General features: G+C 44.9%; 1 protein-coding gene across 1 annotated transcript in view; it reads right to left on the bottom strand.

Annotated features, from left to right (window-relative positions):
• Positions 1 to 19,764, bottom strand: part of GRK3 (G protein-coupled receptor kinase 3) — a 59,305-nt gene that overhangs the window by 26,779 nt on the left and 12,762 nt on the right. The window contains exons 2-6 of the mRNA XM_063415528.1: positions 18,611 to 18,687; positions 4,528 to 4,601; positions 1,992 to 2,093; positions 1,110 to 1,184; positions 114 to 175 (exon numbers count right to left, since the gene is read on the bottom strand). Coding sequence (XP_063271598.1) covers positions 114 to 175; positions 1,110 to 1,184; positions 1,992 to 2,093; positions 4,528 to 4,601; positions 18,611 to 18,687 — 390 coding nt within the window. The remainder of the gene's footprint in view (positions 1 to 113; positions 176 to 1,109; positions 1,185 to 1,991; positions 2,094 to 4,527; positions 4,602 to 18,610; positions 18,688 to 19,764) is intronic.

Here is a 19,764-nt window from a genome sequence, read left to right as displayed (position 1 = left end):
CTGTTTGATTAATCGTGCATTAATACACATTTTTAGCCTTATTTACAGCACTGAATGGACCTGGCTTCCCACTACATTAGACAGCTAATTCAGGTAATATTCCATGATCATACCTTTCCATAAATTTTTGAAATATTTTTCCGCGGAGACTATCACAAATTTCTTCTATATATGGCTAAAAAGGGTGAGGAAACACAATTAGTATTTAAGCAGACAATAAAAGGCTTTTTTTCAATCCCATCCATTACAGAGAACTCTCACTGAGCCCACACAGCTCCTGGATTGTCCTTAAGAAGCCTCAAGGAAGCTTTTTAGCTTTATTTGGCTTTTGGAATCTAAGCAGGTGCACTGAAGTCAAACACAAAATATTTTCACGAGCTAGAAAGGGGGGTGTCAGGGCAAAAAGTTCTTGCTTTAAATGTCATTTAAACAATAAATTGTCACCTCTGTGGCATCCAAATTTCCCAGAGCTGCTCCCTCATCTTTGTGGTGCTCCTCTCCTCTCTGTCCTTGCTGAGAGATCAGCACCTTGAAATCACAGGTGATTTTTCCAGGGAATTCCCTCCCCTGGGTGTGTGATGGCCCAACCTCCCCCCAGTTAGTGCTGAGACATCACCCAGCACTGCAATCACCACTTCCAGCTCATGGAACAGCCAGAACAGCTCAGGAGCACACGAGACACCAGGCAGGGGCAACCTCCACATTTTTTCAGCATACAAAAATCCATCAGATTTAGATAAAAGATATTTAAGCTTACAAACACCCCCATGATGGATAAGACAATTTCTCCACAGCTGCAGCTCAGTTCACCCTGACAGGATGAGCATCTTGCTGATGGAAAGTGATTTACTCGAAATCATTTAATGGCTTAAAATTACACAACTATAAAAACTCTTCTGTTCACGCACCAAGGTATAGTTTGCTTTTCTAAATGTGCTTGGAAATATTATAGATAAGAAGAGTAAATTGTAATTTTGACTTGGAAAAGCATTTCAATCCCACTTACAGCACAGCATATGTACCAGTCCCATTTATTCTGTCTCTTTAAACAGTATCTAGAAAGACACTTTCAGTCAGAGAAGCTGAATGTTCAGACTGTGAAAGCTCACCTGGAAAAGGCTGGCTGGCACTTGTTTCTTGGCTAAATGTGTTTGTACATGATCTACAGCTTGTTTTGAGAAAGGCTTTTGGAAAAGAAAAAGGAAGATTTCAAACAGTTGGAACTGTCAGGAGTTTCATTTCAGGTCACAGCACTGTTGTTCTTTTCCCCACGTGGAAACACCGACCCCAAGGGGAATCAATAGGGCCTCCCACAGGTATATTACAGTGAATATTGTGCAGAATGATCCAGTAACAGGATTATTCCAAAGCAGAAAGGCAGGAGAGGGGAAGATGAGGAGGAGGAAGGTAAAAAAATCAAAGGGGGTGATGATCCTCCTTTAACAAATCCATGCAAAATCCCATTTACAGGCACAGCTCCAGAGCCAGAAGCAGACACAGACTTTTTACTAATAAAATAATGCATTTTTTGGGAAAAAAAAATAATAAAAGCTTAAACCCTCCACCCAAAGCATGATACCACCAGGGTAGAACACCCTGCAAATCCTTCTTTCAAATGAGAGCGTGTGAAACTGTTAAGAACAGATCAAAGGGCCCAAAGTTCAGCTGAAGGAAATGGAAATGTGTATTTTCAGTGACTTTAGCCACATCTCTATACACACCCCCTGCACTTATTTCATCCTTTTGGAAACAGACATTTAGTCTAAAGAAACACAAACCAGATAAATCTCCTGATGCTTCCTTTGCGTGCCACTAAGGTTAATAAAAATTGCAGCGCGCCACCAACCTTTACACCTCAAAAAAAACCCCGAAAAATAAAAAAAGCAACATTCTGAACTTGGCCAAAGCCAGCCCCTGGATTTCAAAGGGAAATGCAGAGCACCCTGTGGATGGAGCAGCAGATATTCCTGGGGAAAGGGCAGGATACCCACGTGGGAACAGGAGAGCAGCTCCTTCATGATGTAGGTGTCGTAGATCTGCCGGCTCCGCGACAGCCGCTCCTCCTCCGAGTCCAGCTTCTCGTACTCCTTGATCTGCAGCACAAGGGCAAGCACACACCACAAATTTCTACTCATTTCCCACTCACTGGCTCAAAACAGGACTTTGGCTGGGGTTTTATTCTATCGTTTTTTTTATTGATGGAAAATCACCTGTGACAGCGCAGTTACAGCTGGGGGCTCCCTTTGATATTGGAATTTTCCAGCACAGCTGCCCAGGGCACTGGTGGAGTCCCCATCCCTGCAGGGATTTAAGAGGCTGTGGCACTTGGGGACACGTTCAGTGGTGGCCTTGGCAGTGCTGAGTGAACAGTAGGACTCTATGGGCAGAGAGGGCTCTTCCAACCCAAAAATCCCCTGATTGCCTGATCACAACACATCAGGTACAGATGTCCAAGAAAGAATATAAAGCACATTTCAAAATGTTCACATAGTTCAGCTACACTGTGGATTTGAACCCTAAAGGTGGCTGAAAGACAGTTTTACAAAATACATCAAATTTCCTCAGGTGTGCTGTAGGAGATCAGCGTGTTGCAGAGGAAACAACAGCAATCCCCAAACCTGACAACCAGTTCCAGAACAAAAAGTTCACCGAGTCCAAGGGTCCTCTGGAGCATATTTAGAGAAAGATTTCTTCCAGGAGGGACAAATTGTAAAAAATAAAATGCAAGGGGAAAGATCAGCTCTGCTTTCCTGGACCTTCCCAGCCTGTAAAGTCCTGGATCCAAATATCTGTCTGTGAGCAGCTCTGCTCTGTGCCACAGAATCCCAGGATTGCTTAGGTTGGGAAAAAGCCTCCAAGATCATCGAGTCCAATTATCAAGAGACAAACTGGAACCAACCTACCTCTGAAGGTGGAACATTAATTAAACTCAGTATCTTTCTATCTGTACTCCTCTTGTTTGCTGACATGATAAGGCACCAGTCCCACCCCAATTTGCCATCTGTGCTGCTTCCCCCTTGATACCAATTTATAATTAAAATGACTCAAAACGTCTTTGCCCAAGAAACACTTTTAATTAATGCAATGACACAAAATAATTAGCAGTACAGCAGGAAGCCTGATGGATATCTGATCGTCTTATTTGAGCACAACCTCCTATCCCTCAATGTTTGGTTTTTAAGGGACCAAACTCCCCAGCCAGTGCTGGTCTCAGCAGAGCCCCCAGAGATCAAAAGGATCTCCTCAAAAACTGAGATCAGAACACATTTGTTTTCAAGTATTTAGAAGCTCTTTTTTTTCTTTCTTTTTTTCCTCCTTTTTTTTTTTTCCTTTTTCTTTTTAATTCCTGTTCTTTTCCTTCTGAAACCGATCAGGATGAATCACTCATCCAGTTAAATGCCTGATCGTGACTCCAGCTGCAGTGATATGAAATCCCTGGAGTACGCAGCTCTTCTACATCGAGCGATTTTTAATGTAGCAATGTACTCAGATTATTCTATGTGTAATAAATGCAGCAAGTAAATCAAATATATAAAAAAAAAAAAAAGGAAAAGCTCCTGGATCCGGTATGTCACAGAGGAAAACACAATGAACCTCTCTTTAAATATCTTTAATGGGATTTTTCCAGAAGTACATGACAAAGCACTGAAATTCTTTTGAGGCAACACTTCGCTAATAGCCTAAAAATACAATTTTGAATTGTTTCAGAGATAAAGAGGCAGCCAAAAATATCTTGCTAAATAATCTGGTACAACAGGCCTTTTCGGATTACTTCTGACAGTGATATCTTCAGTGTATGAAGAGATGGAAATAACAGAGAAAGATTCTTTATTGACAGTAGGTATCTGATTTTAGTCGGGGAATGGAGTCTTGCTGAGGACTGATCTCCAGATTGTTACCAGCTGGTTGTGCTGATAGCAAGAAAAAAGTTAAATTTTCAGCTCAAGAGTGAGGTAGTCAAGGCTGTCCCAGCTCTGACTGACCCTGAGCATCAGGCATGGCCATGTCTGCCCTGAAATCAGCACCTGGGAGAGGATTCACTGGGGCTTTATTCAGTGTCACAAATGTAACAGGGAAGGAAAGAAGGGAGCCATGAGCTCAGACTGTGCAGCAGGAGAAGCTGGGGAGGGCCAGGGCATTCCTTGGCCCAAAAATCCTTTGGGATGTGCCCTGCACAGCGTCTGTCAGCTCCTTCACTGGGTATCTCCTGCCAAGGGACACAACTCACCCTCTGAAGTCACCTCTCATGTCCCCTCTGCTGAGCAGCTCCCACCCCACACCCTCCACAACCCCCTCCAGCTGCACCCTGCTGCCTTTTCTACAGGTGAAAAGCTGCTGGGGAAAGACCTGAAGGCTTTTAGTGTCACCCCAACACCAGCAACTTCATCCTAGATCCTTTTCCACCAGTCCACACAGCCTCACATCACCCTCTCATCCCTTTCAGCATCCCCTGATGGAGCAGGAGTGGAACAGCCTCCCTCAGCCTCACCCCCTGCACAGCCCCAAACCTCCATCACCAGCACTCACCTCCTCATAGAACTTCAGCTGAGGGACAGCTTCATCAATCTCATTCATGCAATAGTCTTTAAAGAGCAAAAATCCTGGAAAGAAAAACAGGAAAAAATCAGAAAAGCTTATCTCATTATGCTGATGTCTTGTAAAGGCTCATGAAACCACCTGAGCTCCACCATGGGCTGTGTAAACCTGTGTGAGCAGCCCCAATTGCCAAGGCTGAGGATTCTGATTCCCATCCAGCTCCTCATTTCCAGCACAAAAGGATCCCAAGCCTGCCTCACCTCCCACAGGTGTATTAAGCCCATTACTGCTTCCACCTGCTCAGGATTTTATGAGGCATTTCCATAATGCACCAAAATATCCTGTTCCTCTTCAAAGACCACATTTTCTTCCCTTTTTCCCCTTCTCCCAGTAAAAACTAGACACTATTCACGTTTTGGGGTTTTTTGCAAGAGATTTACCTACATTTCACTGATGAAGCACAGCCTCTTCTGCACTCCCATTTCAGAATTACCGGTTCATGTTACCTATAATGGGTTTTATTGCTCAATAAATTACATCAGGGTCTTTAGAGTTCCTTTGCAAGTAATTTAGAGCATGACCCCAGCAGGCTGCAGATGAGAATCTTCCATTAGGAGCATTTTAATGCACTGTCACAAGCCTCATCCCATGTCTTTCCCTGCCTCTGAGCTGGCACCTGCTACTCTGGAATTTCTGTGTCACCAATGTCCCCATCACTGCCAAACCCACCCAAAGTCCCCCATGTCTCCAGGCAGACCATGCACCTCCACCTTTCCTTGCCAGCCTGGCTTTTTGAGGACAAAAAGTGAAATTTCGGGAGCTGACTCAAATTCCTAATTTGCCACATGACGGAACCAAGCGGCGGCAGGGAGCAGAATCCTGCTGAATGGACTGAACTTTTCTAGGACAATGAACCAAAGAAGATTGGGTAATTAAGAGACTGAAGAGTGGCACAAACAGCACTGAATGCAGTGAAAGAAAAATCCCTGGCCTGGTCCCAGCTCCTGGCTGGAGCCCAAAAAAACCCACAAACAACAAAAAAACACAACAATAAACCACAAAGACAACTGTGGGAGGAGTGTGAAAATATACCAACACACATTTCCAGCAAGGCCACGCCAAACATTCCAGCCCTGCTTAGTATTTTCCAAACTTTTAAAATTTAATTATGGCAGAGAAAGAAGAGGTTCCCAAGCCCATGGCACAGGGAACAATCAGAGGCTTATGCAGCCACAGGACACGAGTTGATCCTCTCCGAGGCCCCTTGGCACTGCACTGCAAAAACCCAGATATACCCAAAATACACAGACTGAGAGCTGAGGCTGTTCAGCCTGGGGAAGAGAAGGTTGTGTGGAGACCTCACAGCATCTTCCAGGACCTGAAGGGGCTACAAGGAAGCCAGAGAGGGATTTTACATCAAGAGTGACAGGACAAGAGGGAATGGCTGCAGACTGAAAGGGAAATTTAGGTGAAGATATATGGAAGAAATCATTCCCTGTGAGGGTGCTGAGGCCCTGGCACAGGAGAAGCTGTGGCTGTCCCACCCCTGGAGGTGTCCAAGGCCAGGTTGGACAGAGCTTGGAGCAACCTGGGATAGCAGAAGGTGCTCCTATCCATGGGACTGGATGATCTTTAAGGCCCCCTCCAACCCAAACCATTCTGTGATTCAGACAAATCCAATTAGAGCCTAATGTTCCCCAGACTGGAATTGTTTCTGTTTTGACCTCCCATTCTATCAACAGACCCTGCACTTCCCCTGCAGCACAAAGGAAATCTCCTCCTTTACTGCTGCTCTTGGATTGAGTGAAAAATGATCAGCCAGAAACTGCAGCTCTCACATAATGGCACAACGAAGTGACAGATGCAGCATTGAGTAAGTGACAGGAGTTTTAAGAAGTTCAGGGAGAGCTGACGAGGAGCACAATAAGCACAGTTAACAGCACACAGAAAAATAAGCCCAGGAACAGAAAGCAGGAATTAATAAAATGATAGCGTTAAGTAACAGCTAAAAAGAACCGGCAATTATTTATGAAATAAAGATGCTGACAGCTTTGGCTTTAAAGATTCTTTCTGCTATAACTATATAATTTCTGCAACAACCAGATCACTGGTTGTTAAGGGAAAGGAAAAATATTTTTTAAGAGCTTCTTCTGGTAACACCAAAGTGATGGATGGTATCAATAATACACACACAGAGTGCGAGGCAGCACCCAGCTCCTCTGGGCTCCCACCCTCCTCCTTCCCAGGCTCTGGACAATCATTTTCCCCTTTAGCTTTGTACGGACAATCCTAAAACAGATTTGCCAAGTGTCATGAATTGCACTGACTCTGATAACCAAGGCAAAAGGTCTTTCAAGGAGGGATGAAGGCCACCTTTGAGGTTTGCAGTGTTCACCAGAGGCCCATGAGCAGGCAGGGATGGGGTGGTGGGGACAGCAGATTCAGGTGAGGCAGCTCATCCTCAACCAGAGCTCATTCCCGACTGGACAAGGTCCCTGTCACAAGCTTGAAGGGCACAAGGAGCAGATCTAAGTTAACCCATGTCTTTAAATCAGAACATGAATGTTTCCTTCACTATTTATTTCAAATAATTATGTTTTCCTGGCACGACCACAGGAATTTTGCATGAAATCCTGACCCTAATCAACGGCATCCCTCCACCCCTGGTTTTTGTCTACACAATTCAGCCCTTCCCACAATCAAAGAACACAAATGCTGCTGGTGACCAGCCACACACTCCAGACCCCTCATCATGTTGTGGCCTCCACTGGACCCTCTCCAGGAGCTCCTTGTCTTTCTTGAACAGTGGAGACCGAACTGAACACCACAGCCCCCACGAGGGTCACTCATCAGGATTAAAGTCACCTTCTCATTTTCCACTTCTGTGGCATTTTCCTGCCCTGCTCCCAGCCTGTGGCTCTGCCTCAGTTCCCCCAGGACAGCAGCCACAGGGGCCAGCACTGGCCTCTGCCTCCTCCAGCAGTCTAAAGGTCACCTGCAGCCACAACACCACCTCTTCATCCCTGTCAATTAGCTGAGAGCACGGAATCATAAATTAAATAAAACAGAACAACAAGGAGGAACTCCATCATAAAACACTTGGAGAAAATGACTTATCTAACTGGAATTTTATGAGCATCCGATTCAAGTAACCTTTTAACAGGAGTAAATAAAATCTTATTAAAGCAAACAGGAATGACTAGGTGAGAGAGCAGAGCTAAAAATAGCCATGTTGAGCCCCGATACAAGCGTTCACAATGTCACTGATTGAAAGGAAGCTGCATCTATTTACAGCGGGCCTGAACGTGGTCCAAAACGCTGATGTAGCCTCTTTCTAGTAGGCAAAATAGCAAATTAGAGAACAAAAATATCAAGCTGTTTCCAAATCCTCCCGAAACGTGCTGTGTATAAATACAGAATCCTGACAAACAAAGCAGCAGTGACATCTGCACCAGACACGGGCTCCTTTCCCGGCGCTCCGGCCAACAGCTCCCGGGCAGGAAAAGCTTTGGGAATGTGGGATGGTGCTCTGCAAAGTCTGCAACACAGGGGCTGTCCCTGCTCAGGGCACTTAAAGGTCTCCAGTCTCAGGCACTTCAAGATGTTTCTCGTGATCTTTCTTGTTTGGTGAGCTCAGGCAACAGCAAGAAGCCGTGGTCAGAGGGATATCTCAGATCCTGCTCTCTGCACCTCCCTGGCAGGACACTGTGCCAAGGTGGGGGTCAGGCTCTGGTGGCAGGGAACAGGGATAGGATGAGAGTAAACGGCCCCAAGATGTGCCAGGGGAGGGTGGGGTTGGACATCAGCAGGAATTTCTTGCCGGAAAGGGTGGTCAGGGCTTGGCAGGGGGTGCCCAGGGAGGTTTGGAGTCTCCATCCCTGGAGGTGTCCCAGGAAGGGCTGGATGTGGCACTCAGTGCTCTGGGCTGGGGACAAGGTGGGGACTGGTCACAGGCTGGACTCGATGCTCTTGGAGGGATTTCCTGACCCAAATGATTTGGGGATTCTGGGGCATCTCCTCCCCAGAAATGTTTCTTATGTAGAACTGCCACAGGACAGCAAAGCTCAGCCACCACACCATGGTGACATTACAGCTGTGTTTAAATCCAGCTGTGTTTAAATCCAGCTGTGGGGGTGTTCAACCTCCTGAAATAGCCCTCAGTGACCTTCAGATCCAGCAGTACCAGGAACAGATCTGGGTCATAGACACAAACATTGGGACAAAGTCTATTATGAAACCAAAACCACATTAAAAACTGTGATTCCCACCAGCCTGCAATTGTCTCAGAACACCAGGCCAGGCTCAGACTCCTGTTCTCTGCAGTGCCCACACAGAGCTGCCACAGCACAGAGTAATTCAGGCCACCTGAGAGCTCCAGAACTGAGAGAACCACCAATTTACCCCTCCAGGAACAAAGATTCCCAGGGAAAACTGTGTAGGAATTGTGCTCTGGCAAGGTCCAAAGCCACAAAAATCCTCCCAGCCCAGAAAGCACCACACATTCCACAGCTTTTCTTTCCTTAATCTATTCTTTCCTAATTGAGCCTAATGTTCATTCACTTTGCATTAAAAATAATACATTCTAACAGACTGAAACATATTTCTGTGCATAGAAAGCAGGGGAAAAGAACAAACTGTATTTCATGAGGACGTGCATCCAATGGTGAAGAGCACAGAACAATTTCTCTAGAACAGAACCAAACTAAGCTCAAAATTAGGCTGCAAGTTGCCAGGTAGCTTATTTAATGACGTCTAGAAATCATTATATGAAAATAAGCTTTGGCTAAAAGGTTTTAGGTGTTGTTAAAGAAAAAGCTCTTATTTCCAGGTGTATTTTCCAATAGATTTCACCCAGGGAAATTATTCAAGCTCGGTCAGCCTTCTTTCTAAACACCAGACTTGCGCATGCCTGGAATTCCTGCAGGGAGAGGAGCAGGAGAGCTGAGCTGCTCCTTCAGCACTGACACTGGGGACACAGTGGAGGGGTATTCCCAAATTCTGTGTCAAACCTCAAAAGCCTGAGTCTGACACAGGCAGAGCATCTCAAGCAGTGAATATACAGAGCCAGTTAAATGAAAGCACAAAATTATCCTTATTTAGGTTGCCCAGAGAAGCTGCCCCATCCCTGGAAGTGTCCAAGGCCAGGCTGGACAGGGCTCTGAGCAACCTGGGATAGTGGAAGGTGGAACTGAATGAGCTTTAAGGTTCCCTCCAACCCAAAGCACTCAGGGATTCTCTGAATATCCTCATGAAATAGTAGCTCTGAATACTGAACGCGTGATAAATCATTTTTGAAAGCCATGGAGAGAAAATAATGGAGAAAACTTAGCTCTGAACCATATTTAATACGTATCTTTCATATTCTGGTCTCCCTTAACATGCAGATTACAGCTGAATGAAGTCGAGTATCAAAGGTATTCAACATATCAAAGGTGAAAGAAAAAAGAGGGTTTTACACAAGAAAAAGCTCCTCTAAAAGATGGGGGAGTAAAAATACTAAACAGAAATACACAGAAATATTCTAATTTTTAAAAGGACCACTAAACAGAGAATCAAAGCATTTAATTTCAACCAGTTCTTACAAAGAATGTGATTAAATTCCTTCACTAAATCCCACCAAGGAATACACAGCACTTGAGGTTTTCTTTTTCCTTCACTTGTAAACAAAAGGAACTCCCACCCCTTTGCAACTGGTAATAGAAGGTACCAGCAAGCTATGAGCAAGCTAACAACCAGGAGCAGCTTAAAAACCTCATGGTGGTGGATTGGGTTTTGTTGTCTCTGTTCTTTCCCCACATCAAAATTCAGGCCCTACCAAGGGAAAGTGAAAGTTATTATTTTCGTGACCAGTATTTTTCCATTATACAACATTTTAAAATTAATTACATAATACAAGCCAATATCCTTTTATTATTGAGAAACACACTTTTCCTTCTGCCCTGCTCCAAGCTCTGAACTTCCCTGTCACCAATTACTGAGCACACAAATTCCACTGGGAGCTGCAGCTCTGCTCCTCAGGAAGGGCCTAGATCCAGGTGTGGTTTTTAGTGGGAGCAGGTGACAGGATCATTAGATGAAGACATGGAGTAATTCCACAACAGAAGGGTGTTCCCAAGCCCCTGGTGCCAGGATTTGCCTCAGCAAGTTCTGCTCAGTATCAGAACCACTGTGAAGAGCCAAATTGTTCAGGCAGAGCATCGAGGAACTGTTGTGCTGTGGTCAAAACCAAAACACAAAGCCAGCAGTGTTCAGTTAGTAAATACACACAGCACTTAGGTAAAGAGCAGCAAAACCACTAAAACAACAGTGACAGAGCCCAGCTGATTCTCCTGCAGGAATTTCTGAGCCTTCCTCTGGTTCATTCTCGTGCTCTGGGAAAGCTGCTGTGAGCTGGAGGCTCAGAAGCAGATGGTTCTGCTGCTCTTCCTCTTTTAATCACAGGAATCATGGACAGAAGTGTCGAGACACATTAAGAAACTGGTTTGCATGTTTTTGACCCCACCTATCCAACCTCCACGGACACAGGTGACAGCAGGGTGTCACAGAGGCGCTGGCTGGACAGGACACTGCCAGGGAAGGGGGTTTGCCAGGTGTATTGCCCACGTTCTTTTATAGGACAGATGTTGGCATGGATCAATAAAAGTATCTGGAAATGGGGTAATTGATAGTCAGAGCTCTCCAGCTCCCTATCCCCTCTATCCCCTAATGCTCTATCCCCTAAATGCACTGCTGAAAGTGAGAACACTTAATAGCTCCAGTAATTCAGATTCTACTGACTGGTGCTGGTTCTGAGCTGTTCTCCTGTCCCTGCTGAGTGATCCCACTGAGGGGAATGAGCAGCACTGGCTGGCCCAGAGAATTTGATTTATTAGTAACACACAGCTATGCAGGTAAAACTCATTAAACTGTTACTATGCCACCTTACAGACAGGGCAAACCAACATTTCCCTATTCCACAGTGGTGTTCAGAGCCTTAATTAGCCTGTGAACTGTTAAAAGACACATTGCTAAAACTCCATGGGAGTGCAACTGTTTCAGATTGACTGAGGAATTGCTGGGTGGGAAGAAGTGGAAATCAGGATCCTGTGTTAACAGTGGCAGTGCACAAGAAGATTCCACCAGGAATGGGTGAAGAAAGCCCAAGTGAGGACAAGCAGAGAGGAAACAGCACCTTTGGGATGGAAGTCACTTTGCACAGCATTAATCACTGAATATCCAGAGCTGGCAGGGACCCAGAGGATCATTATCCAACTCCTGGATCTGCACAGACAGCCCAGCAATCCCACCTGGGCATGCCTGGCAGAGGTGTCCAAACCCTCCTGGAGCTCTGGGAGCCTTGGGCATTCCCTGGGGAGCCTGGGCAGTGCCCAGCACCCTCTGGGGGAAGAACCTTTCCATGATATCCAACCCAAACCTCCTCACACAGTTTTAGGTCATAGCAGTGTTCAAGAAGAGGTTGGAGAGGGCAGGACCAACCACCCAGGGCCCCTCTGATCCCAAAGGAATGAATTTTCCTACACACACACCTCTGGCAGGTGCACAGCAGAGCAGGTGTTTGTGTTTGTGTGTGTTCTCTGGAAGCTTCCCTGGAAACATCCAAGGGAAATGTCATGCAAATAATTTCTAATTTGCTTTATTATAGAGTGATATTCCTTAACACTCTCTTCTTCTCTCCTATGATACTACTTCAGTTCAAAATTGCCAGTTTGCCTGGAATTCTTGATAACTTAACCCAAGAACCATATAATTGCACTGCTCTGCTGAGATAAAGGCTTTCTCCCCATGCCTTATATCTTCCAAGAACTGCACTGTATATAAATGCTAATCTACCAGGATATGTACATTATCCATCATGGGACCTTCCAGATGATAGGGTATGTATTTCCCTATTTTAAAGCTCAGATTTAATCTGCAGCTCCCCTGGGAAATCACACAACTCAGCATCTTCAACCCCCTACAAAGGCAGGCAGGAGCATCAGGCTGCAGCCCAACAAAGAAATGCTCAATTATTTATCATCAAAAGAAAATCGAAAATGAATACACGCATTTTGATAGTGCCTTTTGATATTCTTTATCCCTGACACCAAGACAGACAACTCCAATGCACATAAAATCTACAGCAGGAGCTTCAGCAACACCCCTCGAAATGATCTTCAATGTAATTCATGCCAAGCATCACTTTATTTTACCACAAAATAAGAGGGTGTTGAAAGAAATGTAGCTTCCAGTAACACTGAGATTACAACATAATAAAGAGATCTTAAATCTAACACTCATTTGGTGAAAAACACTGCAAAACAGAAAACCAGACCAACTTGCAGAAGGCTCAGAGCACGGATTTTCTCTTTCACTGTCCCCCTCATCCCTCTTTGGTGCAAGCAGAGAATGGTGTGAGGAGCAGATCCCCTGTGAAATATCTCCCAATAACGGTTTCTGTTTCAGTTTACAGCCACACAGTTCCTGATGTCTCCTTGTGGTTTGGCTTCCGTGTTGTTTTTAACTAATCACAGAACTGTGCAAGGACAGAAGGGCTTCCACAGCCCCTGAGAACCTCCTGTCCACAATCCACATCCCAGGCTGATCCTGTACTGAAAATCAGAAATGCCATGAGAAAGAAGATCAGTCTTCAAACAGCTTTTTAAATGTCCCTTTTTGTTCAGAAGACAACTTCCTAATTTTGGTGGTGACTACTTCAGTGTGGTGGCTGCCAGGTCAGAACCAGAACCTCAGAATAAAACCACTTTGAACAAACAAAGTGTGCCCTGTTTTTACAGAAAACCCACCAAGTAACGATGTTCCTGCTACCTGGGTGCACATTATTTAACATCAAGGCACCAGAACAGAGCAAAATTATCACAGTGCTCATGATACAGCTCAGAAAAGTCATCCCTGCTCACTTCACAGCCAAAAACTCAGGTGCTTTTCTTTACTCCCGACCAAGTTTTATAACCTTCATTGTTATTTCCTCAGAGGACTATTTAATTAGTCCAGAATGCCAACAGCACATAGATCTTCTGCTTAAATTAAACAATAGCTTAAATAATGCTCTAGGGAGTCACTTTTCCCAGCCTGTTATTTTTAGGCAGCTCAGGGAGCATGGTGCCAGCAGAAAGAGGAAGAGCAAGAATGTTTTTCTCGACAGATTTTAACTCCTATCTAATGATTAGCACCAAAGCCCTGAAATAATGAAATACGAGTCCATAACTAGAGAAAGAAGCAACAGAAAGCACAATTCACTGGCCCCAAAAAAACCTGCTTCAGCTGTTCTCACCCTAGTTTTGGTTGGGTTTGTTGGGGGTTTTTTTTAACAGAAAGTTAAAAGCTGGAGGAAACAGCAGCCAGCAGGGTCAGATGGAGCACATTTCCCTTGAACTGAGGAGGGCAGGCACAAAAATCCCTGTGCAGAAGGAGCTGCAGAACAGACCAAACGCTCTGGAAGCTCAGCTGAGGAGCTGCAGAACAAACAGGATCCATGCTGAGCTGGATCAGGACAACGGGAGCAGGGCTGGGAGCCCCCACAAACCCCCGTGGGTTGGAAGCAGCACTGATGCAGATGGCAAAATTCTTCCCCTCCTGCTGGGAAAACCTCCAGCTTGGAGCTGCTCGAGGAGGATATGGAAGACAGTGGAATGAATCACCTCAGAAAGATCATCCCTCACTCTGCGAAAGTGGATGGTAAATAAGGAAAAAAAAAAAAAAAAAAGGTTTGTAACTTCTTACGTCAACTACAAGTTGTTTTAATTAGTTCTAGTTCACGAAAATAAAACTGAGCCACCTTCGAGGGGGAAAAAAAATGCAAGTTACTTCCTAGGCAAGGTGAAAAACTTACACTGCAGCAAGACCAGCTGCTGAAACAGCTAAAACACGTCCTGTTCTCATCCTTCCCCCAGACCCAGACCCAACGGCTCTGCAAGAGATGAGAAACTGAGAAGGGTGTGAAGGAACTGCCACGTCCCACCAGCGTCAGGAGATGAGAGCAGCCTGCCTGCCTTCACCAGGGTCTCAAGCAGTCACCAGAGAGCCCAAGGCTGATCTTAAGCCAGGCAGGGAGCTACAGGATGCTTTAAGATCACAGCCCAGGATTTCTAACCCAGCTTCATTCCCTGCCTCGCAGTTTGTCTGAAAGCCCAGAGTGAGACACGAGAGTCACTGAACTGTAACTGGCAGCACGTTTGCTCCAAAGTGTTTAATAACCAGGATAATCCTGTTCTAAAGCAATATTATGATCTCACAGATTCCCCTGAAAGCTTTGGCTGCAGCAGCCCCTGATCTGCTCATTTCCCACCTGCCCTCTGAGGGCAGGGTCTCTCCAAGTGTCCCTACCCCAAAGGGCAAGGGAACGTGACAAGGACTCCACAGGGAATTTTAATGCAGGTGTGAAGCAGAGTGGATTCCACATGTAAATTATGGATACTGGGATACCAGAGCCATAGAATGGTTTGGAGACCTTATAAACCATCTGCCATGGGCAGGGACACCTTCCACTAGCCCAGGCAGCTCCTAGCCCGGCCCAACCTGACCTTGAACACTTCCAAAACCTCTCTTTTTCTAAAGAAACTCATAATCTGGTGTTGTAGCAAACAGGATGTGGTAAAAGAAAACCAGCTTAAGGTGGTTACGCACTCGGCTTCGAGACAGGCTGTACTTCCCCAGGAGGCTTCTGCTGTGGAGGAAGCAGCCTCTGAAGGAACAGCCAGCTGGGCTGGGCTGCCAGAGCTGCCAGAGCTCTCTTCTGGGTGCTTCTACAGCTCCATGTCCTCTGACTCACCCGGACATTCTTAGAGAGCTCTGGAGCATCACTCAGGGGGCAAACAGCAGTGCCAGCACCGAGGGATGAGAGCAGCCTGTTTGCCTGCCTGAGGGAGGAGATGCAAATAGGGGACAGACTTGTTTATGCAAATCTGATGGAGCCTCCGGGCCATTTTCATCCCTGATGAGCTTCCTGCTCTTAGCCCGGTCCTAAAGGGTTTGGTTTTGAAGCCAGAGCTGTCCCTGTGACTCCCTGCAGTTGCACACCTGGCAGGAAGGGAATTTGGGCCAGCCTTTGGCAGTGGGACCAGGAAAGCACTGACCCTAAAACGATTTTAGGGCTCACTAAGAATAAACACTTGCAGATGATGAGATCAGCACCATAATTAGAGACATTCACAGGGAAACATCCACAGGAACCTGACATCAGAGCCCTTCTATCAGACAGCTGATCAAAGCCTGGGTTTACATTTGAAAGGATACTGAAAAACAGAAAAAAAAAACCCTCAAAAAACAGTGACCTGGAGCTGTGAGGAAGAATTTAGGTCTGGGGAAGAAAAAAAAAAAAGATATAGAACAGTTCTCATGTAGAGCAGTTGCCAAGGAAAAACTGGAGAGCTCGGTGCAGTTTTAGACTCGGTGTGCAAGGATAAAGCAGGGAGTGCTGGATGGTTCCTCAGCTGAGGATAAAACAGGGATATCCAGCAGAATTCCTAGAGATCCAGGCTCCTGGAGGAGTCTCCCATGGGTGCCCCCACCCAGGACCTGCCCCACCTGTGGTCTCGCCACATCCCCCCCAGACAAAGAGAACAAAAAAGTGATTAGAGTTTTAATTACCTGCCCATACTTCTTCTCACAGCCCTTTGCATAACGCTTGCCTAAAACTGCAGGTACTTTACCACAAGCAATTATGCTAATTAATGTCTGGAAACAGAGCTAATTGAATGGCAAAGAACACGCTAGAAAATGCAATCAAATTTAAATGAACAACCACAGTAAGGAAATACTGTATTTTCCAGCGTGATGCAAAGTCTGCTGTTAAAAACAGTCGTGTTTAGCTTTAATCTTTTTTTTTAATTCCATTCTAAATCCTATTTCAGCTTCAAAATTAACTGAAACTCCTGCACAGCAGTCACAGAACTGCTCCTCCTTTCCAGGTAATCCAGGGCAAGTTCTGCTCTGACTGTACCCGGGGAGAGAAGGAGGAAACCTCTCCTCTGTGCACAGAAACTAAAATGTTAATGAAACTGGGCTCTAAAATTCCAGGTTTAATGGCTACTACCAACATGGGGAAAAAAAGAGAAGATTTAATCCTTCCAAGGTTCCAGTTACCTAACTGTAATTGCTGTAACTTATCAAAATAACTGCAACAGTCCTCGCTGTAACAGGTAATGAAAAGTATTCAATTACATAAATAGAAATATCCATTACATAGAAGACGGTCTGTTTGACTTCTCTTTTTATAGAGAAAAAAAAAAAAAAGGACTTCTTCATTTCACTGCCTCCAAAGAGACTCAGTTGAAGTCAGGCTGTGTTTGGTTGCTTAAAATTCCGCTTATTTTGCAACTGCCAGGCTACAGCAAAATATTAATGATTCAGCACAGGCATTGGAGCTGAAGCACACACTGAGGTGTCAGTACAAGGAAAAAAGGTATCTGTAAATTTACATGGCAAAAGTTTTGGCCACAATAAGAAGTCATAGTTTTAAGCACAAGCACAGACCACACTCCGATTGTTGAGACACATTGAAAAGCCCCCCAAGACTTCCAATGGCTCTGAGACCCATTAATGACACTCTGAGACACAAGAATATCGATTATTTTAATCTGGCAATGCTTGAAACTCTCACTTCAGTGAGCTGCACGCTGCCAAGCAAGCAGGAAGTTTTAGGGTACTTCTGCTCCTGCCAGAAGGGAGGTCAGTGAAAACTCAACCAGCCCAAAGATGCCTTTATTGCACCACTTTTCCAGGGAAAGCAGGTACTTTGTTCAGTGCAGTCCCATTTCAGACAGGAATAAAACCACTGACCTCAAGACTTTCCAGCCCATTCCCCATTTTCCAAGACAGGAGCAGCTGTGCTATCCCAGCTAATTCACTCCTCAAATCTGTTGGACAAAGATCCCAAGAGCCCCTCATGAAATCCACTCCCTGCTTTATTATCCACACTACCACTAAAATTTTAAATTTTATTCATATTAAGTTGTTTTGTTGTTTTTTTGGTTTTTTTTTTCATTGACACATTAAAGCTCTGGAAAATGGACTAACCACATCATTTCTGCAACAGCTTTTCTGGTTTTGAATCATGTTCAACTTCACTTCTCCCTTCCACTGCCCACATCACACCCTATTTCAATACTTCCCTGTAGGTCAGATTTAACAGACAGCTCAGCAAGGCCTGCACTCATTCAAACTGCTCTTTCCTGGACTCTTCCCAGCAGGTCCATGTATATTTTTATAAACCACTGCCAGGATGGACACAACATTCTGCCAGAAGAGGATTATTTCACATGCCTCACTGGCTACAACACCGATTTTATATTTAGTCGTGTGATCCAGCTGAGCCAACACAGCCCAGGGCTGGCTGTCACAGCCAAGTCCCTGCTCCGAGGGTCCCCAGGCTGTGCCTGGATGATTGCTGTGGCACAGGTGGAGAGGAAGGACACTGCTGGATTTCCCTGGGAGCGCTGCATTTTCCCCCTCCCCTGGTTTATGGAGTTTTTGTCCTTGTCCTCGGTGTGTCACAGCACAGCACAGAGGCTCCTTGCTGCAGCACTCAGCTCACTGAACACTGATCCAGGGAATGGGAACATTCCCTGGATCCACCTTTCCATGGAATACTGATTAACTGCTCCACAAGTCCATTTTCCCAGCAGTTTCACCCAGGCTAAATCCCCCTGTGATGTGAGCAAGAACACCCCGTCAGAGGGTCAAGACAACACATCTGGGATCTTTTCTCCTGCTCCCTTATCAACAGGCTCATTACCTCTGCAAAGAAAAAAAAACTTTAACAGATGTGACACATTAAATTGTTGACAAGCCCATACCAAGTAATATAATTTTGTCCTCGGTGTTTCTAAATAATTTAATTATTTTCCCTGTAGTTTTCCAGACCCTGAAGTTGACAGATTGCCTTGCTTCATCTTCTTCCCTTCCACAACATTTCATCTTCTTGAAGATCTTTGTTTCACTACGTCCTGTCCACCCTCCAGTGTTCTTCAGACAATCTACAGCACTGACCCCTTAGCAGGCACCACAGAGAAATGTAAAAACCAAACTGATCTTGAAAATATCTACACAAGTAACATTTTATTGAGGCACCACTTACCAATTTTCTGATGAAAGATCTTGTCGAAGGTTAATTCACCCCTTTCCTCGAGATATTTCTGCATAACACTGCGGATACTGAAAGAAAAAAATGGGAAAAAAATAGAGAGGTTACTTGAAATTGATTTTTTTAAACGTTTGAAGAAAAGTCAGGTAAAGCCCTGCCTGGCCTCAGGTGAGCTGATCCCTGGGGTCACTTCCCAGGGGACACTCTGGTCACCACTTTATTCCTGTCTCAGGTTTATCCTGCACAGTAAAATAACTGCACAAGTCACCCTGAGCTGCCCAGGATCAGCCACACAAGGAGCCAAAGCAGCTCCATTAGGCCCTGCTTGGCTGCAGTGCACTTAACATCTACTTTGCCTAATTTATAATGGCACAATCACTCACTTAAACCACATTAACAAAGATTTCCTTTATTTGTCAAGTAACCTCAATATTCATTGTAATATAATGCCCATAAAAATTTCATATGGGCAACAATACAAGTATATAAATCTTAAAATCAATGCAGGCCAGCAGTGCTGGGCCTTGGTAAAGCAATTCTGTTGTCACAGTATCGAGTCAAAATTCCACCAGACTTTCTCTGCTTCCAATTTTAAAATCGATAATTTCCATACATGCTATTTATTACTATAATTATACTACTTATTATTATAATTATACTATTTATTATCATCAAAATAACCTTGAACAAAGTACTCATGCCCTAAACAAGGCCATTAAGTATCCCTCACATTTCTGCAGTAGCAAGACTGAGCAGCAGAGCCTTGCTGACCTCAGGGACGTCCCCTCCCCTGTGCTCACAGGGACCCCATCATTAAAATTCTGAGAAGCCTCCCAAATACTGACAAACATTTTGTCCTCAGAGGAGGACCTGAGGCACGAAGTCTGAATGACTCGACCAGAAAAAAGTCTACAATAAAGCCAAGGAGTTTGCTGGAAGGCCCTAAACTCCCATGTAGGAAAATATCCTATTAATAGTTTTCTGTGTATCTCCAAGTCCCACATGGAACACGGATCTCTGAACAGTGTGATCCAAAGCGAGAGCTCTGGAGGCCAACCACCACATCAAGTCAGACAAGAACTGGGAGGGCTGAACACTGTTAATCAGGTTTGGGATTATAAATTATTCAGTGACGAACTTGCTGTTTA

This window comes from Prinia subflava, chromosome 19 (genome assembly GCF_021018805.1).
Source record: "Prinia subflava isolate CZ2003 ecotype Zambia chromosome 19, Cam_Psub_1.2, whole genome shotgun sequence".
Classification (NCBI taxonomy): domain Eukaryota; kingdom Metazoa; phylum Chordata; class Aves; order Passeriformes; family Cisticolidae; genus Prinia; species Prinia subflava.
This window is presented reverse-complemented; position numbering and strand designations above follow the sequence as displayed.